Source organism: Ictalurus furcatus, chromosome 16 (assembly GCF_023375685.1).
Source record: "Ictalurus furcatus strain D&B chromosome 16, Billie_1.0, whole genome shotgun sequence".
In the NCBI taxonomy this organism is placed as follows: domain Eukaryota; kingdom Metazoa; phylum Chordata; class Actinopteri; order Siluriformes; family Ictaluridae; genus Ictalurus; species Ictalurus furcatus.
In genome coordinates, this window is record NC_071270.1 from 26,043,000 (window position 1) to 26,068,281 (window position 25,282).

General features: G+C 43.0%; 1 protein-coding gene across 2 annotated transcripts; it reads left to right on the forward strand.

Annotated features, from left to right (window-relative positions):
* The first annotated feature begins 527 nt into the window (after positions 1 to 527).
* On the forward strand, positions 528 to 23,395 carry LOC128620510 (roquin-2-like). 2 transcript variants are annotated; one of them, XM_053645568.1, is made up of 19 exons: positions 528 to 837; positions 8,362 to 8,665; positions 9,007 to 9,124; positions 9,712 to 9,945; positions 10,456 to 10,631; positions 11,142 to 11,342; positions 12,409 to 12,541; positions 12,677 to 12,795; positions 13,887 to 13,999; positions 14,323 to 14,547; positions 15,303 to 15,457; positions 15,732 to 16,132; positions 16,882 to 17,016; positions 18,679 to 18,819; positions 19,302 to 19,518; positions 20,596 to 20,677; positions 20,929 to 21,082; positions 21,400 to 21,530; positions 22,534 to 23,395. In XM_053645568.1, the coding sequence occupies exons 2-19, from the start codon at positions 8,435 to 8,437 to the stop codon at positions 22,670 to 22,672; spliced, it is 3,105 nt and encodes a 1,034-aa protein (XP_053501543.1). In that variant the 5' UTR covers positions 528 to 837; positions 8,362 to 8,434; the 3' UTR covers positions 22,673 to 23,395. The 2 variants fall into 2 exon arrangements, with proteins under 2 accessions (XP_053501543.1, XP_053501544.1); XM_053645569.1 differs by lacking the exon at positions 528 to 837 and adding an exon at positions 2,715 to 7,024.
* The last annotated feature ends 1,887 nt before the right edge of the window (positions 23,396 to 25,282 follow it).

Sequence of the window (25,282 nt, forward strand, 5' to 3'; positions counted from 1 at the left end):
TTATAGATTTGAGGATGCATGCATGCTATACAGTTTGTAGAAACACTTTATGACCTGCTTTTTTTTTTAAGGGAGTAGGGAACTTGGTCACTTTGAAGTGAGCCGCACAATGCTGTAAACCACAATTAGGAAGCAAGCAAAAGTCCTGCTTTAAAAAAAACAAAACAAAACAAAAAACCACACACACACACACTATGGTACTAAATAGTGTTTAAAAGTAAACACTGCGTACTGTATTTTCCTACTTGGTAGTAGTTAAGCGTGCACTTTATCACGTACGGTCTCTTTAAAAAAGAAAAAGCGACGCGGCCCACGCCTCGAAAAGCGGCTCGTTCCGGCTTTGCCACTTCACATCTGATATCCTTACTCCACTGGAGGAGAAGTAGTTCCTCACACAATCCCTGCGCGCTCCTTCACCTGTCTCCACACACTCATAATAATTCCTCTCGCGCGATTCCTAGAGGACTTCCTTATTCTTCTTCTTCATATTATGATGATGATGATGATGATTATTATTATTTTTAAATAAAGTGTACTCACCGTGCTGCAAGGTGTCGTATAATCACGTGATCACGGCGGACGGATACATCGAATCGCGAGCTCTCGGTGTTCAGAGCCCACGGGAGCGAGCGTGTTTGCGGGGTCGCGCATTTCAGCTGGATGGACATGACAAGTAGGGTTTAATATGATGTCCTGGACAAGACTCAGACTTTTAACCGTGGAACAAAGTGCCTTCCGGTTCTTTCTGAGGGTTTGAGGTTAAATTGGGGGAATTATTTCCTTGACGTGGGAAGAAAGCTGGATTATTTATAAGATGATTTGTCACTGTGCTGTAAGGTAAGTGAAGTTGCGACTTGGACATGCATGAAATTGCAAGGCGCTGTTTGTGTTTTGTGTTTGCGTTTTATTGTTTGTTTGTTTGTTTGTTTGTTTATTTATTTATTTCCAGCACACAGCTGTCACGATTTATACTCATGCACTCTTATGCAATATTAGTAACTAAATAAATAAATGCATGCACCATCTTTAACAGCTGATGTAAATAAATATATATAGGTATATACTGATCTAGTTTAAGGTGAGATGCTGCACAGTGCACTAGATATCTGTGCAATGAAATGAAATGAAATGAAGTTTATAGGTTGACAAGTTGATAGCTTGACGTTTGCATTTATGGAAGTGTGAATAGGGGGGAAAAAAAGAATCACTTTTTTTTTGGTGATTTTTAATTGATTTAATTTGATCTCATTTATAACCTGTCGGAATGCAGAAAAAAAGCTTCACGTAAACACATTTTGCAATTTACCCGCCTTTTAAAACACCTCTGCAGCACGTTTCGTACTTCTGAAATATAATAATGAATGCTGTGCTAATTAAGGCACGGTTTATAAATGTTAACGAGGTATTATTGGTAATTAGGTTAATTGCTTGCCTCAGATGGGAACAAATATCTGTGTTTCTGCACGTAGTCATGTTTGTGTGGCTCTCAGAAATTAGGGTGGTGCATGAGGAAGTGTCTCTTACAGCAAAACTTTCACCTGCACGCAGCTGAATCGTTTGTGTTCGATTCAGTTCAGGGAGTCGACTGAGTGAATCGGATCGAATCAAAAGTATGGGCAGAGCTGTTTTGATTTTTTTGTTAAAGGTGCACTCAGAGATTCAAAACGAACGTGTGTGTGTGTGTGTGTGTTTATTTATTGCCTCCAGATTTCTTACCTAATGCACACTTGGATGAAATGAAACGTAGAGTCAAGTTGCTTTGTGAACTGAATGGATTTAGAGCGGGTTCTTTGTTTTAAGTAGGTAGATTGGCTAAGATAAATCACCCCTAGGTGTGAATGAGTTTTATGAACGTGTGTGCGACCCTGCCCAGGATAAAGTGGTGAGTAAACGTGAGTGAGTGCGTGCATTGCTTTTGCTGGGAAATGGCGTCATCGAAATATAAGACCGTTACAACCTCCTGTTTGCATATTTCTGGCCCAGAAATGACAATGTCAGTAGAAGTAGAGAGGAAAAAGAGAGCTAGCATAGGATATCCAGCATATACCTTCGACCGTGACTAACAAAGGACGACGTCCAGCACAGATAGTACACTTATTTATTTATTTATAATAAGTTATAGTACGCTTATTACTTATTATTGGAACAGCACCGCCCTACCGCAACACTCTCCTGAAGGCTTACGTTCCCTCACGCAATCTGCGATCGATTAATAGCCGACGCTTAGTAGTGCCTACTCAGCGTGGCTCAAGGTCCCTTTCCAGAACCTTCACACTGACTGTCCCTCAGTGGTGGAATGAACTTCCAACCTCAATCCGGACCGCAGAATCTGTCACCATCTTCAAAAAACAGCTGAAGACCCACCTCTTCCGTGAGCACCTAACCAACCCGTAAAACGCCAACCCATCGTTATTTAAAAAAAACAAACCTCGACTCGGTGCTCCTTGCTTCTCTAGAACTCAGTTAAAGATCTTGTACAGTAGCACTACTTGTATTGTTCTCCACTTGCTTGTATTTCTTTATTTGTAAGTCGCTTTGGATAAAAGCGTCCGCTAAATGAATAAATTTATTTATTTAATTATTTGTAAAAATTGACTTGCAGCTCAAATTTTTTAAAGCCACCATGACACTGAGATAATGATATTACAGCTCTGGAAACGCTCTTAAACATTACAGACTGCCGCTTTAATCAGCAGGGTTTTTTTTTGTTTTTTTGCACGAGCGGTTATGAGACGGAGACAGAAACGCAAATGAGCTCTTTAACCGCCGTCTTTGGTAGAAATGTTGTCTTTGTCCGTTACTTTCTACAATCCTCCAATTTTGTGATGCATGCTGGGAAAGGTTCGAGCAGAAAGTGTGAGTCTCTCTGGGTTTAATTTTATTTGGGAGATACAGACCTGCAGTCACGCAACCGAAATACGCCGGCGTGATCCATTCGATCGCACGATCCGATTCGCTTAAAAGCGTTCTTTAAAGGAATCTTGTAAATTGAGTCGGAACGTTTATCACGGCTTGAGCGGCTTTTAAATCCGAAGCTCGTTCGCTCTCACGCAAAACGCTGAATGCTGATTCAACGCTCTCTCCCGCGCTCTCTCTTTCAGCTGGATTTTTCTCACATTTATAACGTTTGTATTTAGATTTTCTTTCACTCGATCGTCACGATTGACTCGGACAGCACTTGCTTAACTTCTGTTTGGTCTCTCCAGCGACATCTTTAGCTACTAACCCTTTAATAAAACCTGTAATCGCATTATAATGGCACTGAAGTACTTGTATGAGTAACGTGCCCAAATCTAAATCTTACACGGTGTTCGTTATGAATTATTTCCTCTGGTTAAACGGAGGGGGAGAAGTTTGTAGGAGTCACTAGCTGGTTTATCAGAAACACAAGCGTTAGAGAAAAGTGAAAGTGTTTAGAGAAGTTCCACCGAGGCAGAGGCAGAGGCAGAGGGAGAGGAAGCATTCAGTATAAAAGGGCGCGAGCAAGTTTCAGGTCTGCCGTGTACCGAGGAGTGATGAGCTCAGCGACTCGATTCAGAGTCGATTCTTTTGAACAGACACTATGAAGTGAATCTAGAAATGTAGTTTAGAAATGTTTACACACTCGTGTGTGTGTGTGTGTGTGTGTGTGTGAGTTTAGACCATTCATGAGGAGATGATTGAGTGATTCTTTTGTTCATAATAAATAACATAAAGAAATGTAAAATCAGAGCGAGTCAGAGGTGACGTGATGGACACTGTGTGCACTGAGCTGTCCCATCATGCACCAGGAGTCATCTGATGTCTGAGTTAGATCTGTGTGTGTGTGTGTGTGTGTGTGTGTGTAGGGGGACAGGATGTTCTAACACACTGGTAATAGTCCTGTTGTGGTGAACTTTTAAGAGCCTTGTAAAGTGATCTGGAAACCCCCACACGCCCCCCTTCTCTGCCCTCTGACTCGTCTGTGTCTAGGGGTTCATGTTCTAAGCGGGCCAATTCGGGGTTTGGCTTTGGAGGAATGAGTTTCCCCTTTAACTCGCACGCCCATCAGTGCATGTCTTGGCTTACATCACACGGCCTTTGCGTCACGTCGGAGTATAATTAGGCTTCTCTTTATTATTAGTACGCAGTGCGATGTCGGAAGGTGGATTTCTGCAGACGTGGCTGATGTTTTGTGTATCTAAAAGTAATCTGGGCGTTAACGTTGCTGTCTTCAAGTTTGATCAGGAATATCGTAATTACGAGGTGAACGGCGTCGCGACGTTATAATAACAACGTAGGGTTTTTTTTTTTTTTTTTCTTTCTGTAAATCGGATATTCGATAACGGAAAGTCATCGCGGACGCAGTACGAATGTGACGTCCGCGGAAGACGGTAAGATTTAAGTAAAACGTTTTCTCACGCTTCAAGTTTTTTTTCCAAAGCGAAAACCACTGCGTGCACCACGTCGTACCGCATCTCCACCTGCGAAACACGTACACACCGGCTTCTGAGGAGGACTTGAAGGCAGCATGAAGTTACTAGAATTTATGTCAGACTTGAACGTCATGTTTTGCCTTTGATCTTTCATTTATTTATTTTTAAATCTCTGACACCTTACCGTCTATGCAGCAGCAGCGGGGTTTCGGTTTTCTGTGTTGAGGTTTTAAACCTGAGCAGTTGGATGAGACACAGCGTCATGATGAGCTCAGCGTGTCATTACTCACGTGTCTTGATGACTGAATGGTTGTTATTTAGGGGGTTTTTTTGGGGTTTTTTTTTTCCGTCATCATTTCTTCAGCACAACAAAAACTCTACTGGATCACAGGGACAAATATGAATGCTGTACCGAGGTGAAATCTCATCCAGTATATATATATGTGTATAGACTGCAAAAAATGTGCATTTTATTTAGCTGCTTTAAATAAAAATGTTGTAAAGTATGCCAATTCTTTTATTCCGGCTTATTAAAGAGGCGGGATTTCACCTGTATGGAACCACAAAAATATGCAAATGAGTATATAAACATCTGCATTGGGCATTAAACTACTCGCGTGTGTATAGTAACATGTACAAATGAACATTATTGTATCTCACCCCTACTGCTGCTATATAAAAGTATAATAAATGCATAGTTTGTGTTTTTTATGAAATCCCACAATGCACTAGAACAGGTTAGTTTGAGGCCTCTATCCGTTGCACTGATGTTTGCTCAGTGGCACATGGTCCATGAGGAAGTACGGGGCGTTGGTTGCTTCCTGGCGACACAGTTTTAGTCATTTAGGTCAGCTGCGCAATGTGACTCGTCAGAAATCCTGCAGTATGACATGCTAATAATGCTGACTGTACATTTGTAGAGGAACTATGATTTAACAGAGAGGAAAAGAGTAAACTGCGTTTAACATGCTTCACACGACATTCCTGAACTAACACCCAATGGGAAAATAAGTACTGTAGTCATTAAATAACGACACTGATTTATTATCTTTCATCAAATTAGAAAAAAGTATTTGCCCCCCCCGCCCCAATCCTGATTTCTTCTGTGTTTGTGTAGATCTCGTACTGAATGGTTTCAGAAATTTAAGCTCAAAACAAAGGCGAGCTGAGTAGACACACAATACTGTTTTTAAATGATAATGTTATTTATTGAAGCAAAAAAGCTTATCCAGTATCAACTGGGCCTGTGTGAAAATGTATTTGCCCCTGTAGTTACTAATTCCCCAGATCTATGAAACTGCATTCATAATGGGGTTCAGCTGGACTAGACACAACCAGACCTGATTACTGCAAACCCTGTTCAATCACATCTACACTTAAATAGAACTTTTTCAGCAGCATGAAGTCCTGCTACATCTGGCGTAAGAATTCCACAAAAAGATCATCGTACCTACGGTCAAGCATGGTGGAGGAAGTGTGATGGTGTGGGGATGCTTTGCCGCTTCAGGGTCTGGGCAACTTACAGTAATTGAGGGAAACATGAATTCTGCTCTCTACTAGAAAATCCTAAAGGAGAATGTCCCGTCTTCAGTCTGTAAGTTGAAACTCAAGCGTGACTGGATTATGCAGCGACAACGATCCAAAGCGTAGGAGTAATTTAAAAAAATCTAAATCTTAAACGGTCAAAATAACAATGTAATAACAATGTGAAGTAACTCAAACGAACAAGGTATTAAGTCAAAATAACGACATACCCTGAAATACCAAGGTATTACACCCAAATAATAACATACTATCCTGAAAACATGAGATATTAAATCTTAATAATGACGTATTGAAATAATGAGGTATCAAAATAAGGACATGCCTTACTATCTTTATATTCCGTTGAAGCAATATCTTAAAATAACGAGAAATGTCAAAACAATGATACACTATCTTGAAATAATGAGATATTAACTCAAAATGGTTATATATTTATTTGAAATAAAGAGATACTAGCTTGAAATAACAAGCTAGTATTGGGTTGAAACAGTGACACACTATCTTGAAACAATGAGATTAAGTTGAAATAACGAGATATTAAGTAAAAAAAATAAAATATATTATGTCAAAATAATGAGATATTAAGTCGACGGAAGTTATTAACGACTTAGTACTTCAAGTTTTTTTTCCTCCACTTCAGGGCTAAATCTCTTTTGGAGTTTGCTAGCCCGAATTCGGTAGTAAAGCTCTCGAGGGGCTCGGTAGGGGGCGCTGTGGCAGTGTGCTCGCTCCAAGTGAGCCTCCAAATAACCAACCGAAGAAGAAAAACTTGTCCGAATCCCAAACGGGTTCCTATTGGATATGTAGTGCACTAAATAGGGAGCAGAAGACATCGCTATATACGCCATGTAGTGCACTTATGTAGGTAGTAATGAGTGAAATCGGGATTCGCCCTCTGCGCCGGACCACGTTTTAAAGTCGCGGTGCCTGGCGCTGTGAGACACAACCTTTCCCGGTGTAAAAGAGAGAGGAACATGCACGTGCTCAGTGCCGGCGCCGTGAAGTCTGCAGCTCTGTGGGGGAGGAGGAGGACGACGGGGCTCGAGCGGTTCACACGCGAACTAGTCTCGAAGAAAAAAATGACGGTAACTATCCCGTTAGGACAAAAGCGAGACAAAATGGCGACTCACAGGCCACCGCGCTGCACCTCTAAAGTGCCCGGGGTTATGTGTCGGCCTGTTAACCGCGGCCGCCTCTAATAAGCGCGCGGTGTGCAGGAACGTGCACGCGCAGCACATGGGTCAACCACGTGCTCGTAATTCTTTCACAGCTTTTTCTTTAATTTTTTCCCCCTTACTACCTTTCTTTCTTTATCTTCTCGTTCCAGTCTTCTTTCTCATCTTTTTCTTCCTCTCTATTTTCTGTCCCCCTTTTCTTTTCTTTCTTTTCTCTTCTCCCGTTCATCTTTTTCTTCCATTGTCTCTTTTCCACTAATTTCATCGTTCTTTTCTTTCTGTCATCTTTTTTTCTTTCTCCCGTTTCCCCCCTCCTTACACTGTCCTAGTCTTCCCCCCACCTTTCTTCTTTTCTTTCACCCTTTTCTCTTCCTCTTCAATTTCTTTTTTTTCTCTTCTCTCGCCTCACTCCCCTTCTTTCCGTTCTGGCCTTTCTTTCAGCCTTCTCCCTTCTTTCCTTTATTCTTTCTCCATCATCTCATTTATTCTTTTCTAACATTTCGTTTCAATCTTTCCTTTCCGTCTTTCTGTTTTCTCTTTTCATCCCTTTTTTTTTCTTTGCTTTTTTTCCCCTCTCATCCTATCCCTTTCTTTATACCTTTTTTTTCTTTCTCGTTTATTTTTCTGTTCTGTTTTTTCGCCCTTTCCTCGGCTCCCTGTTTTCCTAACTATCCACCCTAACTTGACTTTTTTTCCCTTTTCTCTTGTTCTGTCCTTATTTTTTTTCTTGACATTTCTTTTTCCTCTCTGATCGAACATGTCTTTCTCTCTTTCTTGTCCCCCTTTCTTTCTCTCACTTCTTTCACCGCTTTCTCGTTTCCCTTTTTCCTGCGTTCTTTTCTCTCAACTTTTCCTGCCTTCTCTTTCCTCGCATTATTTCTCTCTCTCCTCTTTTCCTCAGTTTGTTTCCCCGTGTCTGTTCTCAGCGCCCTCGCCCTCTTCTCGTTTTCTTTCCTTCCGTTTTCTTACTCCTTTCTGATGAATGATTTTGAATCTTTTAAAAAGTCTTAAACGTTCAGGTTCTTTTCACAAGTGCCGGAGCAGGGTTTCTCTTTCGTTCTTTTGCTGTAAATAGTTTGACGCGTTGATGAGCGGTGATGAGTCGATGATGGAGTCGGATGTGCGTTTGGTAAAATTAAAGCTTAAATGCACGTTGACGTTCCACAGAACTCTTGTCAGCACTTAATCGCGTTGATAAACAGTTATTAACGACTATTTTATAAATAATTTCGCCTGTTTCTCCTCAGGTGTGTGTGAGCGGTCGGTCCCGGGCGTCATGTGATCTCTGTAAGCACGTGAACGCCCCCCGGAGGTGCCAGGATGCCCGTGCAGGCGGCGCAGTGGACGGAGTTCCTGTCCTGCCCCATCTGCCTGAACGAGTTCAACGGCGGCGGACACAAACCCATCAGCCTGGGCTGCTCGCACACCGTGTGTAAGACGTGTCTCCACAAACTGCACCGTAAAGCCTGTCCCTTTGACCAGACCGCCATCGGCATCGACATCGAGCTGCTGCCTGTCAACCGTGCCCTGCTGCTGCTGGTGGGGGCGCCGGTGAGCGAGGGATTGTGGGGTGGAGTGTGGCGGAGGGGGTTGTAGGCGAGTTGAGGGGGGTGGGTGGGTGGGTCAAAACAGGTGGTATTGTGGAAGACTATGAATGGGATAGTGGGTGGTGTGGCAGGAAAGATTTGGTTGGTGCGTTGCACACATCATTGGGTGGAGACGTGTGATGAGGTGGGAAGGGTAAAAATAGTTGTGGTAAAATTGTAGGGGGGGGTGTGGGGGGGGGGATTTATACCTCTCTGGACATGTGGTTTCAAACAATAGTTTAAAAGTGAACTTGGTATAAGACAAAGTAGCTGATGAGGTTAATATTATTTTGTGTGTGTGTGTAGGTTCCTGAAAGCCAGAGTGTGTGTCTGGCCAGCGCCGAAGACACACAGCATTATGACGTGTGCAGGACGTGTGTGGAAGAGTTGGCTCTGTACCTCAAACCCATCACCGGGGGCAAAGGTACAAGCACGAGTCTCAACTGTGTGTGTGTGTGTGTGTGTGTGTGTGTGTGTGAGGGCGTGAGAGATGGTGAGAACGTGCTGCTCTGTGCGCTTTTGTTCTTGTGGTTATGAGACCGTGTGTGTAGCACTTCCTGTTTGGGGTGTGTGGGTGGGGTTTGTATGTCAGACGAAGCGTAGAGTTTCTACCAGCTCGAGGACGTGCAGCTTTATTATATTAAATAAATTTATTTAGTATATATTTTAAATAGGGAGACGGATGCGATTTTTAAATTTGGCTTTGCGTCAGTACCGAGGTTCAGATGTGGGAACCAAGGAACTGTTTAGAGGAACTAAAACGAGGTTCATGTGGATCTTGTGGTCACAAGCTGCAGTACAAAGTACAAAAGAATTGTTACAGACCGTTAAATTGTTGTATAAACTTCACAATAGTAGCTCTCTATTTTGAATATAAAGAAGGCGGGGCTAAACACAGGTGTAAAGATTGTGTAAGCTTCACTCGCACTAATCCCAAGGTTGATGTCACTTGTTTTTTTATTTAATAAAAAAAGTTATTAAACTGTACTTCCCCTGTCCTGTGTGTGAAAGGCGTGGTGTCTGCGAGTGCGAGCGCGCTCAGTCGGCCCATGCAGAGGAAGCTTGTGACGTTGGTGAACTGCCAGCTGGTGGAGGAGGAGGGGCGTGTGAGGGCGCTGCGGGCGGCTCGCTCTCTGGGAGAACGCACCATCACCGAGCTCATCCTGCAGCACCAGAACCCACAGCAGCTCTCCGCCAACCTGTGGGCCGCCGTCCGGGCGCGAGGGTGTCAGTTCCTTGGACCTGGTGAGTCTCGCGCGTGTTGCGCTGTGGGGTTTAAAGATGTGCACAAAGGGAAGGTCTGTGTTCTAAAGGCAGGTCTCCATGCAGTCGTGTGGTAAGACTCCCCCTAGATGCCACTCTGGCTTGCTTTTCCCTCCACGTCCAAAATGAATAAAAAACACTTCAAATAACACGACAAAATTTGATAGTTTTCTTTGGCCTCTAGAGGCCGCTCTCGTGTGTACAACACCCTGCAGTTTCTTGTTTTCCCAGTGTCTGTGGGGAATTATTAATGAACACTTCAACATACGCAGGTTTTTAGAATAAACGTTATTTATTTGTATGCATGCTGTCTTGCTTGGTGTCTATGATGATTACTCATAGGGCAGATTCTGATTGGGAGAAAAATCTCTCATGTGATCTCAAAAGTGAGTTTTTAGTCTGAGAACACCAGGTACACGAGGCCTCTACCCCTGGACCTGATCACATCTGTGTCTAAACGTCTGTGTGTTTTCTTTCTTCTTTCCCACGCAGCGATGCAGGAGGACGCACTAAAGCTCGTACTGCTTGCTCTCGAAGACGGCTCGGCGCTCTCTCGCAAGGTTCTGGTGCTCTTCGTGGTCCAGAAGCTGGAAGCTCGGTTCCCTCAGGCCTCCAAGACGAGCATCGGTCATGTGGTGCAGCTTCTGTACCGAGCTTCCTGCTTTAAGGTCAGAGCAGCAATGCGGCTGATGTCGATGACTTTATTAAAGCCGCATGCCATGGAGCGTTTGTTTTATTCCGTACTTCGTGTGGTGTAAAGATACTTAAATGTTTGAGAGGGGTGTGTGTGTTCGTCACGAGGTGTGTTATGTCGTTACTCCAGCATTCTTGGCAGGGCAGGAATGTCACCCCTATCCCAGAATGCAACAGAGCACTGTTTCTTTTCTTGGTGGGGTTGTAAAAGGAGTAGAGAAGTGTTCCTGACGCAGCAGTTGGACGAGACTAGCTATAAATATAGGCTGTAATAATAGAGGGTAAATGAGGTGGTGTGCGTGTGTGTGTGTTTGGTTTCAGTGATGATTACTCATAGGGCAGATTCTGAGCAGGAGAAACACCTGATTCTCTCACCTGATCTCACATGAGTTTATAGTCTGAGAACGCCAGACACACCGCACTGAGAGTGACGAGCTCGTAATAAACGCTCATGTTCATCGACCGTCAAATTTGAATCTCCTCAGGTGACCAAGCGTGACGAAGACTCGTCCCTGATGCAGCTGAAGGAGGAGTTCCGTACGTACGAGGCTTTGAGGCGTGAACACGACGCCCAGATCGTCCACATCGCCATGGAGGCGGGGCTCCGCATCTCTCCCGAGCAGTGGTCCTCGCTGCTGTACGGCGACCTCGTCCACAAATCACACATGCAGTCCATCATAGACAAGGTACCGCACACTTCCTGTTTATTTACTCTTTATTTCTCACGTTTCTCTTTGAGGCTGGGTTTACCAGAGTGTTTTAGTGCGCGTTTGGCGTAAAGTATTTTGCGTCCATGGCTTAGCCAATAGGGGGCAGTCAGGGGGCGGGGCTTTCTCACTTTGGGCACTTTTTGTCCCTCCAGATTTAGTTTCTGTATTATTTTAGTTTAGTTTTTGCAGTGTTCGTTCAGTTAAGCTGGTTAAGTAGATTTTTGTAGTGTAGCTGTTAATGTAAAAATACATTTTTTTTTTTTATTCATTGCGTCATTTACGTATAAATACAACTTGTACGTATAAATACTCTACGGTGCTAAAGTTGAATTTTAGATCAAGTTTTTTAAATTCTATTTATTTTACCTTGTATATTATAGTCAAATTTATTTTTATAGTAAGTAAAGTACACAAATATAAATAAGTTAATAAATAATAATTTAAAAATATATATATATTTTCCATGATTAATTAGCACAAGGTTTGGCTTCTTCTCTAGCGATCCGGAGTGAAATAAATAAATAAATAAATAATAATAAAAAAAAAATGTCCACCTACAAAGACGCCTACATCAAACCAGCTTTCTGATGGAGGCTAAAAATGTCCTTCTGAAAACATCCTCAAAGTTTAAAACACTTCCATGTGTCTCTCTCTCTCTCTCTCTCTCTCTCTCTCTCTCTCTCTCTCTCTCTCTTTCACACACACACACACCCCCTAAGATTCATGTGTGTGTGGTGTCGGTGATGATTACTCGTTAGGGCAGATTCTGAATGAGAGAAACCTCTGATTCTCTCACCTGATCTCACACGAGTTTAATAGTCTGAGAACGCCACACACACACCATTTACATTGTACTCATTTACATTTATTCACTTAGCGGACGCTTTTATCCAACGCGACTTACAGATGAGAAAGATACAAGCAAAGCGATATATCAAGCAGAGAACAATACAAGTAGTGCTGCCGTACAAGATCCGTTTTGTGTGCAGCGTCATTTTGATCTAAATAAAGATATCGTTTCTCCTCCACTCCCTCGTTCCAGCTCCAGTCCCCAGAATCCTTTACGAAGAGCGTGCAGGAGTTGACGATCGTCCTGCAGAGAACCGGAGACCCGGCCAACCTCAACATCCTCCGAGCTCCGCTAGAACTCCTCGCTGGCATCGACCAGAACCTGGGTGAGTGTGTGTGTGTGTTCTCTCTCTCACATAATGGAGTGTGAGGATGCTTGAATGACCTTTTTTTTCCTCTCTCTCTCTCTCTCTCTCTCTCTCTCTCTCTCTCTCTCTCTCTGTGTGTGTGTGTGTGTGTAGACACGGCCATCCCCTCGTGGGAGGAGCTCGAGTCTGTGATGTTGGCGGTGAAGGTTGTGGTCCATGGGCTCTTTGAGTTCATCCAGAATTTCAGCAAAAAGAGTCACGAGACATTTCCGGTAAGCTCAGAACTCTTCTCATAGCTTCCCGGCTCCTGGATTTCACACGGCGTGTATCGCATAAAAGTTATTTCGTACGTGCGAAGCCTGAACACTGATTTAAACTCTATCAAAAAGTTAGCCCCCTCCCGTGGAAATCTCTGTCCCGAGCACTTCATTTAACTTGTTCTGATATGAAAATATTGTCATGTGATGGTCACAGCGTTACCATAACAACGCTCTTACGAGTCCTAGCTAGAGGAGGAGGAGGAGTTTGTTTGCCGTGTGTGTTTGGTGTCGGTGATGATTACTCGTTAGGGCAGATTCTGAATGAGAGAAACACCTGATTCTCTCACCTGATCTCACACGAGTTTGATAGTCTGAGAACGCCACACACGCTGTCGAAATTCGCCTCCTTGTGTGCTTTACATCAGGATTTCTGCCTCTTATACACGCTGTTTTTACTATCATTTTATTTAGTGTGAGATTTGGGACGGGGCCTGTTGTGTAAAACGGATCAAAAATGAGTTTTTTTTTTTTTTTTTTTTTTTTAAAGTTCAGAAAAAAAAAAAAGTGTAACTTGTGCAAGTGCGACCCCCTTTGTGGAACCAAAGTGGGCGGAGCCAACACTCTACCGCTACACCTTGGATGCAAATGAAAGGCGAAAATTCAAGTTGTAGAACTATTTAAATTTAAACTATAGAAATGCTGTTTGTTTGAATCGTTAGAGTAAAGATGTTAATAGGGTAGTGTGTTTAGGTGAAGTGCGCAGGACGGCGTTTTGGACGCAGATTTGGTTTCTGATTAAATGGTATTTTGATGGAGAGAAATTTTTGCTCATTTTGGGGAGAAAAAAAGTAAACAAATTTTTTAATGCGCTTGAAAATAACTCGTATTTGTAAACCAAGTAAAATGGACTGAAGGGTAAGAGTGAGATTACAACATGAACTGCAAATGTTTTCCTAAAATTAATAAAGTGTTTATTTTATTTATTTATTTATTTATTTTTTTTACAAAAGTAAAAAAAAAAAAAAATTAATTCAGTCTGGGTCTGACTTTATTTATTTATTTTCCCCCCTCCCCCTCATTAAAAAAAAAAAATCCTGTGTTAGTCTCAGCCCAACAGTAAATACAAGACCAGCATGTGCCGAGACCTGCGGCAGCAAGGAACCTGCCCACGAGGTGTCAACTGCACCTTCGCCCACACCCAGGACGAGCTGGAAAAGTGAGCACACACACACATGATTACACGCATGATTATACACACACACACACACACACACACACACACACACGATTATAAACACATTCACACAGGAACGACCGTTTATAAACGTTGGTGCGTTACACACTTTCACGTGCTACCAGAGCGTTCTGCAGGAGAGAGCACTGCTTACATAACGTGTATATAGAGCAACACGGGAGTTTTTTTCCACTCCGTTTCTTTGTTCGTGTTCATGCTCACGTCCGCCCACACACACACACACACACGCACACACACACACACGCGCAGCATCTCACTGCTCTTCTACCCATCTCTCCTCCGAGGTACCGAATGCGGAATAAGAAGGTTGGTTCAGGAACCAGGCCGTCCCTCCTGCCCAAAACTGGGGCCGTTAAATCCTCAGCTGTAGACGTGTGTGTCGACGAGCCGGAGGGTGTGGCCTCGGAGAGCTCCTCCCCCACTCGCCTCGTGCCCAGAGGAGGAGAGCAGGAGCAGGATGAGGTCATGAAAGAGCTGGCTGATGGATTCCTGGCTACCAGCCAAGACCTGTGAGAAACGATTCCTCCGCGCACACACACACACACACACACACACACACACACACACACAGACAGATGTCACATTAAAATGTTATTTACAGCCGATCACTTTTCAGACGTATGAAACAGGTGGTGAAATTAATTGACTAAAGAAACTGTTCCTCTCTGTGATCGCTGTGGTGTTCCAGGTGGTTCCAAGGATGTTGCTAGGTGGTTGTTATGGTATCTCTGGTGGTTGCTAGGCTGTTGCTATGGTATATTAGATGACTGCTGGGGTTTTCTAAGATCTCGTGGGTAGTTACTGGGGTGTCCCAGGCATTAAGTGAGTGCCATGGTAACTTGGGTGATTGCTAGGCTTTTGCTATGTATCTTAGACGGTTGCTCGGGTGTCCCCTGCGGTTGCTATGCAGTTGCCATTGTATCTTAAGTGGGGGGTAGGGTGTCCCAGGTTTTTGCTAGGTGGTTACTGTGCTATCTTCACTGGTTGTTAGGTGGTTATGGTATTTCTTAACATGTCTGCTGTTTTTAATAAATAAGTTCTAAATGCGTCTATAATTAAACGGCGGATAGTTTACAGGTTTCTGAATGAAACGCTTCAGGATCGTGTCAGTCAGACGTGACCTCTTCAGTGTTGCACCATTTCATCACCTGTTTAATTAAGTTAAATGAAAAGATCTCTGCTCAGTTGAACTTTTGCATGTGTAGAAGGTTCTAGAACATTGAGCATGTGCCTGGCGCTTTTTTTCCTTTTCCCTTGCTCTCAGGAAAACGGGTTCTCCTCCGAAGAGCCCGGCGTCAGGACCTCCTGCAGACACCTCACTGCTCCTCAAACCCTCTTCTCTACCGCAAAGGGCTCACCACGAGCTCACGTACTTTCCTGAACAGAGATCTGCATACGATCTGCCGTCCTGCCCGTCTGGTGACTCTCTCTCTCTCTCTCTCTCTCTCTCTCTCTCTCTCATATACATACCTTTTAGCAAATGAATGTATAGATGATCAACCTTGTGGTAACCTTGACAACGGCTTCCAATTTTTTGGAAGCTTGATCCAGATAGTAACAGTAACCAAGCATGGACAGGGCTAACAAGAAACTTCTGCAGAACTCCAGAACATTTTAGCAGCTCATATCTTTAAGAAGTATAAAATAAAACGTAGTCGTTCGTTGAACTTTGTTTATCTCTCTCTCTCTGTAGATAATTATTTCCCTGCTCCTCTGTCGAACCCTCACAAACCCTACCTGCATCGCTTCCCTCGCTCCAGCCCCGCCTCTGACTCCTCAGCCCCGCCTCCTCTGGCTCCTCCCTACCCTGACTCGCCCCTCCCGTCTCGTTTAGGGCTGTCTCCGTATCCCCCGTCCCCCTCTTACCCACCGCTCCCTCACTCTCACTCCCACGGTCACGGCGTGTACGCGCCGGTCTACGACAGTCGGCGTCTCTGGAGGCCTCAGCTGTACCACAGACAGGACGGCCGGAGCAACTCGCTCCCTCTGGAGGTGCTGCACTCGTCCATCTATCATCCCCCTCTCCGGGAGCGCTTCAACTCTCTCGACAGCGCCTACTGCACCGCCGCCAGCAGGAGAGCTGCCCTGCACCGGGTACGTGTTGCAGTAACCATGGTCACCATGGTTCTAGCTTTTAATTCATTAGTGTTTGTTTACGTCTTTCCGGCCCTGAAAATAGCTCCGCCCCCGACTGACATGGTGCGACTTAGTCCGTGCTTACCACGCCAAAAACTCTATCAAATATAGTTCCTGCTTAAGATGGACCCGAGAGCCACGTCTCTGACCCGTTCGTTTGTTTATTTATTTATTTATTTATTTATTTTGTCCAGTTATTTTTACATCCGTAGCTTCTCTTGCTGATCTTTTGAAGTTGAGAAGGCATGTTGTGAATGAAACGATTCATATTATGGTAACCTTGACAACACCTTCCAGATTTTTTTTGGAAGCTCGCTCTAGATGGCAACAGTAACCAGGGGTGTGGGGGCGGGGCTTAGAGCCAGTAGCAGCATAGAATGTTTTGTGCTGTGATTAAAAACGTTTAACGCTCGTCTACGGATCGTGTCGCCTTTCTGAAATGTGCAGAAATAATTCAATGCGTGTGATATTACTTTATTGCCGTGTTATGTTTTGTTATTTTTACTTCGATAAAATATGAATTGATTATGAACGTATAGGCTATATATTTTTAGAATAAATTTTTTTTTTATATTTCTCCAAAAGGGAGACTTAATCCTTTATTTGTTTATATATATTTGTCTTTTGGGATCTGACCCGTCCAAACACAAAATACTGTGCGTGTATAGTGTTGTATTAGTGTGTAATGTTTGGTACGTGTGTGTCAGGAGGCGTATGGCCGAGTCGCTCTGGGCTCTGAGGATTTCTACCCTCTCCGTCAGGAACAGTGGGCGCACCAGCATCACGTGTCGGGCCGAGCGCCGCAGCATTCCCCCGTCTTTACTGTGGATCTCTGCTCCGAGGTGTGTTTGTCTGTCTCTCTGTGTGTGTGTGTGTGTGTGTGTGTGTGTGTTTCATTAGAAGTCTTCAGTTTGCGAGTGTGACAGCAGAACGTCGTCCTCCCTCAGTGTGGTGTTACAGACATTTAAAGCGGAACTGTTGCTCAGCAACTGATGAATCTGAGCAAGTGGCGGTTCTACTGTGTGTGTGTGTGTGTGTGTGTGTGTGTGTGTGTGTGTGTGTGTGTGTGTGTGTGTGTACCCAAGCTCACGCTGGACAGTTTGGCAGCACACCCCCCTGCCTGCTGACTCACGGTTATTTTTCCAAACGCCGCCTGTTGCATGTTAGTGGGCGTTTAAACAAAACAGACGGAGGAGTTCACCGCTTCTGTTATTTCTTCTCTTTCATTCTCTTTTTCTGTGAAATGAGTTTTATTAAACTCTCAACGATCAGAAAATCAAAAACGCGCTTCATTTATTCCAGTAAGTAAGGAGAATTAAACCTGTGTTACTTTGGGAATACCTCGGGAAATATTTTTCTTTTCTCTTTTTTTTTTTAATTAAAAATGTTAATGTTGATTATAAATATTTCCATAATTAGACACAGTCGTGTAGTTACGTGCAAGATAAATATGATGAATATCGCATATTTTTATATATATATATACACACACACACACACACACACACACACACACACACACACACACACACACACACAGAGTCAGTACGTTTCCATCTGCAGGAAAGAAAAATGCTCCGCTTCATCATGAAACCTGTAAATCTTCCAGACTAGCAGCGTATTTTTCCATATAAAATAAATAATAATAATAAAGGTAATAGTAGTGTAATGTTTTCCATAACAGTGATGTTTCATGTCATTTGAAACAATAAGGAGGAGAAATTAAGTCAGTTAAAAAAAAAAAACACAACAAAAAAAAACTGGGGTTTAGTTATGTAAAGGTTATACTATGGTCTGTCCACAGCAACACGCAGTTAGAGTTGCATAAAGTAGTTAAAGTCACAGCGTCGTTATTGGAGACGCGCCGCACACGCACGTCGCACTACCGAGTGTGCATTACACGATCTTACCGCACGATATGGAGGTAGAGAAGCGGAGCGCGTTAAAACGGTGTGGTGCACACCTAGCCACGTATCGTCCCGCTTGTATCCGTGGTCGCTGTTTGCAGCTCAAAATCTGACGCGGGATAAGAATAACGGTTCATTTTCTTTCTTTATTTTATAATCTAGGAAATGAGTGTGTGTGTGTGTGTGTGAGAATTACCCGAGTCTGTGCCGTATCTCTGCTAATAATGAAGCTGTGATGTACTACTTTATGTAACTCTTAAACTGTATGTTAATGTATTCACACCTTCCAGCCAATCAGAATCGAGTATTCAGACAGACCATGGTATGAATGAGTATAATCACGTTATCCTAAAATGTAGTAGGAAGAAGGCTGACTCGAATAAACTTTCTATGAATGAATGAAATGAAGAATAATTTCTTTTATTGATTCATTCTCGCGCGAATAATCCTATACAGGGGTTTATCTCGCATTTATTATCCTGTGCTTATTCGGTGCTGCCTTTCTTTTAAAATATCGCTTTAAAATGGGTTTTTCAACTTTTACTGACCATTGCTAAAGTCTTGTCGCTTTCTCTCTCTCTCTCACTGTGTGTGTAGCGTGTGGAGAGCGGTGTGTGTATGAGCTGTAAATGTGGAGGTGCAGACACACCTCTCGGGCGTTACTCGCCATGGTCGTGTGGCGCCGTCGGCCCGTTCGACTCGGAACCTCTTTACTCTCACTCCTGTTCCCAACACACGGTGAGAAAAATCACTCCACACACACACACACACACTGAGTCACTTTATAGTACTTTATGAATGAGTGTAAATGTGAATCAGAATAATGTCTCTGCCGAAGCGTCTCTATCATTTGCTGTACTGTAAGCACTAGTGCTGGCGTATTATTAGAATAACTTATGTATGTTTTTCTCTTTCGCGTGTCGTCTATCTAATTGAGTTATCTGCACTGTATAATTTGGTTTATAACACAATTTATTAGCACCGTTTTATAAAAGAAACTAATGAAGCTGTTTATAAGAACGTAATAAAAATCAAAAGCACAGACCTGGCAACCTGTACACGTTCTAACAACGAAACACAGCAGAGATGTCAGAATGATGACCGTCAGGGAATCCTGAAGTTGTTCGAAGTTAAACACTGAAGTTTGAGCGAGCCTGTTGAATTAAAAAAAAATAATGTTAATGTGATCAACATGCACGGATTTCTCTCTCGCTCGGCAGGACGGCGAGTGTACGTCTAAACACTGGCTGCACGTTTCTGAGCCGTACAGACGTGTGAAGGACGAGGACCCCATCATCCCGTTCGGCGAGGGTCCTATGATCTCAAAGTGGGGCGCCATTTCACGCTCGTCTCGCACAGACCACCACACCACCGAGCCCGTACAGGCCACGGCGACGCACGGCCGCACCGCCACCACCACGCTCATCAACTTCAGAGGTGTGGGTGTGTGTGTGTGTGTGTGTGTGTGTGTGTGAGAGAGAGCGTGAGCTCCAAACGCATCCAAATCAGTCAGGAGTTTAGCAATGTGGAGACACTGAGTCGCTAATCAAGTGCACACTTTGTTTTTACCCTTATTTATTTATTGAGCGCGTTAAAAATAAATAAACGAGTCAGTAAATCACACATCCGTCCCTGCTGTCCAGATAACGATTCTACGGAAAACAGCAGCAGGGTTTTCTGTTATTTTAAAAAAAAAAACAAAAAAAAAAAAACAAAACTTATAATAGATTCCAAACCAGTCCAGACTCCGAATTGTCAAATATAATAATAATAATAATAATAATAATAATAATAATAATAATAATAATAATGTTAAATAAATAAAATAAAACAAACAAAACCTTTGTACAATGTGTATAAATGAATGAATGAAGAACAATAATGTTTAGTATTATAATAATAATTCTGTTATGTAGGTAACTATGTAGCTAATCATTATAAAATGTATAAGAACATAAACCTTACATGTTATTGGTATAATTGTTGGTATACTTTAATATGCATTTTGTGTGTGTGTGTGTGTATATATATATATATATATATATATATATATATATATATATATATATATATATATATATATATATATATATATATATATATATAATTTTTTATATATATAATATAATATATAATTATATATATATATATATATATATATATATAAATATAATTTATATATATTTAATATAAAAATGTGTGTGATTATTAAAAATGTTTGGTATAATGATCGAAGTTTACAATGTTAGAAATCCTAATTATTCAATAAAAAAGTATAATATCCTTCCAGTGTTTTTAGGCTTTTTCAGTGTTTATTTCCTCCTCACTGGCTTGTTCCAATTACTCCCAGTTTTATTTTTATGGTTTAGCAGCATTGATTATCAAATGTAATGGAAGGAAAGGGACATGATGATGATGGAACACCAGCACCACCTAGAGGTTGTCAAGTTGTCTGACATGACTGCTGCTGTGCCCCCCTTCCTCATATATTTTATTTCTGTTTGTTTATTGCAGATTACAGCTCTCATGTGGGACAGGGCGAGTGCCGGTGGAGTCCCTGTGGGTTTGAGTCAACTCGCTCCGGGTTCCTAGAGAGGTAACTCACGCTTTCACTTGTAAAGCTCTGACTTCCACTTTAGCTGTGTGTGTGTTTGGTGTCAGTGATGATTACTCATAGGGCAGATTCTGAGTGGGAGTAATACCTGATTCTCTCACCTGATCTCACATGAGTTTTTAGTCTGAGAACGCCAGACAGTAAAAAGACACTGTTTTTTAGGGTACTTGTTTATTTCAGCACTAACTGTGTGTGTGTGTGTGTGTGTGTGTGTGTGTGTGTGTGTGTGTCAGCGAGCAGAGACGCAGCTCCTTCAGCACTGCCGGGAAACGTGGACCCGAGTTCCTGGTTCGGGACGGAACAGAGAGCGAACCGGACCGGGACATCGAGCTGGAGCTGTGTGCTCTACACATGGAGGACTCGGAACCACCGGGGATCCAGTCCGAGGTAGATGCTACAGATCCTTCATAACAGGCTTCATCATTGTTTACGTTAATATTCATTTCCGATACCGTTAGTCATGTGACCCAAATTTTGTCCAAAAAACCCAAAGCAAACCTGTTGTTTGTGTTCTAACAGAAAACGCGGGTACAAAAAGAATATGGCTTTAAAAAGTTAGAAATGACTGCCTAGCAACAGTTGCCAAGGAGTGATGAGGCACGACTTGAGCAGTCTTCCTAACGTTTTATCTATAGATTCATATTTCTGTCTTGCTTCAGCAATGGTGGTGGAGTTTTTATTTGTTTGTTTTTCTTCACTCTCAGACGTCTTTGGAGCCGCGGCGTGAAAATCACCTCTCCGGGATGTTTGGCGATGGAGCAGGAAGCTCGCGGACGGCGCAGTCGTTACCGGAGCACGTGGTGGACGCTCATTTACTGAAGAAGATGGCGTTTCGGTGAGCCGAGCTTCATGTGAACGTGGGAGATCACTACGTAGGGCGTAAAGTGAACGCGCTTCAACACGAGTGTAAATCAGCCCGTACTCGTGACCTCATCCTGCGCGTGTCCACGGTGCTGTGTGTTAACTAGCCGAGTGCTGATTGGTCAGTTTTTCAGAAAGCAACAATCGTGATATTGTGGCGATTTTTCCTAAGATCACGACCTTTTGCTATATTTGTTCGGTAAAGACGTAGCACAAAGCAAGGAAACGCCATTAAAACTAAACCTCAAAGGCGTCGTTTATTCCGTTACTCGATTAAAATCCACGACGTAATCACTTCTCGCTTAACATGGACGAGTCGGGGGGTGCTTTCATTAGGCATAATGCACATCGTTATAATTTTTGTTTGTTGTGTTGATTATAATGAATTTATAAACTATTAAAAGAATGTAATATAATCCATTACATCCCTTTCATGCTTACGGACAGTCAATTTTTTTTGTACTCATGTACGATCCATTTGAATACAAGTATTATTTAAACAGAATCAACATTCTTATAACATGCAATTTTAAGCAGAAAGAGGAAATATAAAAGAATGATGGTGTGTCTAAATTTACGCATGAAAGGGATGTTGACGTAAGACGCTACTTAGAACGCGTCATGATTCATAATGTATAATAAAGATGGCTGTAAAGTTTGATGTGTAATCATATTGCCTTATGAACGCATTATAACACACGGATTTATTATAGAGCTTCATAAAGACTGATTTGTAGGAAAGTATTGTTTTTACTGTGTTTTGATTTTGTTTTCTTCATTATATGTTTGTTTTTGAATCTCTTTGTTTCCTGTGAATTCTGGTTTGGTTCATGAGACACTGCCCCCTAGTGGACACACTCACTTTAAGCATGAAGTATGCAAGCGTTCACGCAACATCTCTGTGTGAAGAATTATAAATCTGATCTGATCTGATGTTCTTCCAGTCTCTAACAGCGAACCTTCCCGCTTTCTTACAGGAAGTCTCTCTCTCCCGGGGGCCTGAACGCTGGAGGTCTCGCCGTGGGCGGTCTGGTGATGAAGACGGGTTCCCTAAGACCTCCAGGAGACTCAGCCGGACCGAGCCCGGGACACGAGATGATTCTGAACGGGAGCTAAAAATTCAGTGTTTTGGAGTCCGAATGCTGGGTCAAAACTCGGCGCTGATCCATGAGACCTTGGAGTTCGTTTATTAATTTTCTAAAGCACTTACTTCCCCAATTTAATTCCAAACATCTTGTTTATGGAACGTAACCCTATTTAAAAACATTATCAACCCCCCCCACACCCCCCCCCCCTTTTTTTTTTTTGCACAATTTTCCCTGCTTTTAACAATTTTGCTGCTTATGCACACGTTTACGTTCACAACTCCCATCTCAGGTCACCTAGCTGCCAATCAAAACCCACTCCTTAGCCAATCAGATGCCTCCGATTACTCCTACATCGAAATAATAATAATCTGCATATGTGATGAGCTTAATCTATTGCAGTTCCTGCCTATAGGTTTCTATATTTCTACTAAATGTTTACAGTGTGTGTGTGTGTGTGTGTGTGTGTGTGTGTGTGTGTGTGTGTGAGATGGGGGGGGGGAGCCTGGTGCTCAGTAAATACTGTACATCGCATACGTCATGGTGCAGCACTAATGACTCTGTTGACGTGCATGAAACAAAAATGCAGTGTTTAGTTTTGTATTCGGTTTTGTAATGAACTCTGTGAATGTGCCTAATGAAGTAGTGTACGGTATTTTTTGCTCTCGCCCGGGATTGGTCAGGCGGCTGTTTAATTTTTAAATGGCGCTCAAATCCAGCATTAACACGTGTGTGTGTGTGTGTGTGTGTGTGTGTGTGTGTGTGTGTGTGTGTGTGTGTGTGTGTGTGTGACTGTTCTTATCGCTTAAAGGAACGTGGAAGGAAATAAATCTCCCGTTTATAAATTTCTCGCGTTCAGCTCTACGGTGAAGTTTAGTCCGTGTTTATAGATGACAGGAAGTCTCGGTGTCTGTTAAACCGCGTCGGCACACGTGAAGAAGACACGGATTTACACTAGAGACAGACCTGTTCGTGAAATCAGCGTAGGTGCGACACGGTGAACATGTCGACTTCATCTGGTGCGAGTGTGTGTGTGTGTGTGTGTGTGTGTGTGTGAAGGGGGGTGGGGGTTGTTCTTGCTTGATCTTTGAGCTTTTCCAAGTCTTGTGCTTGAGCTGCGAGGTGTTGCTTTCCATAGAGCGAGTGTTTAAACCTGCAGCACTTCTCCGACAGTCCGGTTTATACTTCTGCATCCATCTGAGAAGAACTCGCACGCGCCGTGCTGATTAACTTCGGCGCTCGTCCTAAATCCTGACGGCGGTGTGTGTGTGTGTGTGTGCGCGCGTGATGAGGGAACTGTTGAGGTTCAGCTCGTCTGTAGATGTTAGCGGCGTGACGGTTCACAAAGTCCACGTTCGATGTTATTTCCGTACACGGGCGTCTCGACACCGTACGTCTTCAGTAACGCGGAACATCCTACAGCGAGGCCTGAGAGTGCGCTTTAGCGTTCTGTTTCAGCTGATTAGTACGTTTCCGTTACTTCCGGTTCGGTTTAATAAGTGTTCGGAGCTGTTCAGAGTCCGTTTAGCGGCGTGTGACGGAACAAGCCGTGCGTTAGAATGAAGTGAACTTAAACACGGCGTCAGGTTAAGCGTTGGCTCTCTTTCACCGGTTGGTGTGACTCTAAAGTGGGCGGGATTTTTATCTTGCGACTTTTTTTTTTCTAGATTTGTGATTCCGTTTGCGAAGTTTTGTTTGTTTGTTTTTTTGTTGTTTGTTTTTTCGGAAAAAAACTTCCCGAATTAGCGAAATCGTAATCGCACGAAATAGTTTCTCGCGGTCTTTCACAGTGGTGTTTGTTGGTAAATGAGTGCTTTTAGCTGTACTCGTGTTCGATGCACGCGAATTGAAGACGGCTTCGGCTGAACGCGCGTTGCGATGACGTCACGTGACTTGTCGGCCGGAATCTACGGAAGTTTTGAAGAATCGCACGCTCCTCCGGATATTGCGGAGTTTGCTTGATTGTGCGATCGCAGAACGGCGAAGGGACTGTGTATAAGACTTGCGTATATAAAACTTAAATGACGTTTCAGTTGATGTCAGTTAGCTTAAGGCTTTTCAGGGATGGTATGCAGTGGGCGGGGCTTATTGTATTCTACTGTTTAGTGCGACTCTTCGTTTCCGGTTATGTTGAGCGGTGACGTTTTATAGTCTGTCCCGGTAAACGCTCCCGAAGTCGACCGTCAGCGACGTATCTTTGCTGACCGTCACCTCGTGAGAAGGCTCTGAGCTGTGAAGCTGGGGAACCTTTTCGGAAAAGCGGGAAGAGCCAGAAGATCGGAACCGGGAGGTCGTATTGACGCTACGCTTCTGCAGTACGGCATTTTTTTTTTTTTTCTTTTCTGCCCTCTAGTGGACACGCAGAAGTATAAACCAGGCTTTGTCCAAGCTTCAGGATGTAATCAGACTGCGTCTTGTTTCACGCTTCGTGTCCAGTATAATATAATGTATTTTTAAAAAAAAACAAAAAAAACCCCACCCCTGTCCGATCCTCTTGTGTTCGAACGCGACATCGCTGCTAACTTCCGTGAAGTTGTGTGTCGGAGTATTTTTGTATCAGGAATCTCTTAATTTTTTTTTTCTTTTTGTTTCGGTCACTGGACATACACGTAACGGTCGGCTCTACATTTCCTGTTTAAAA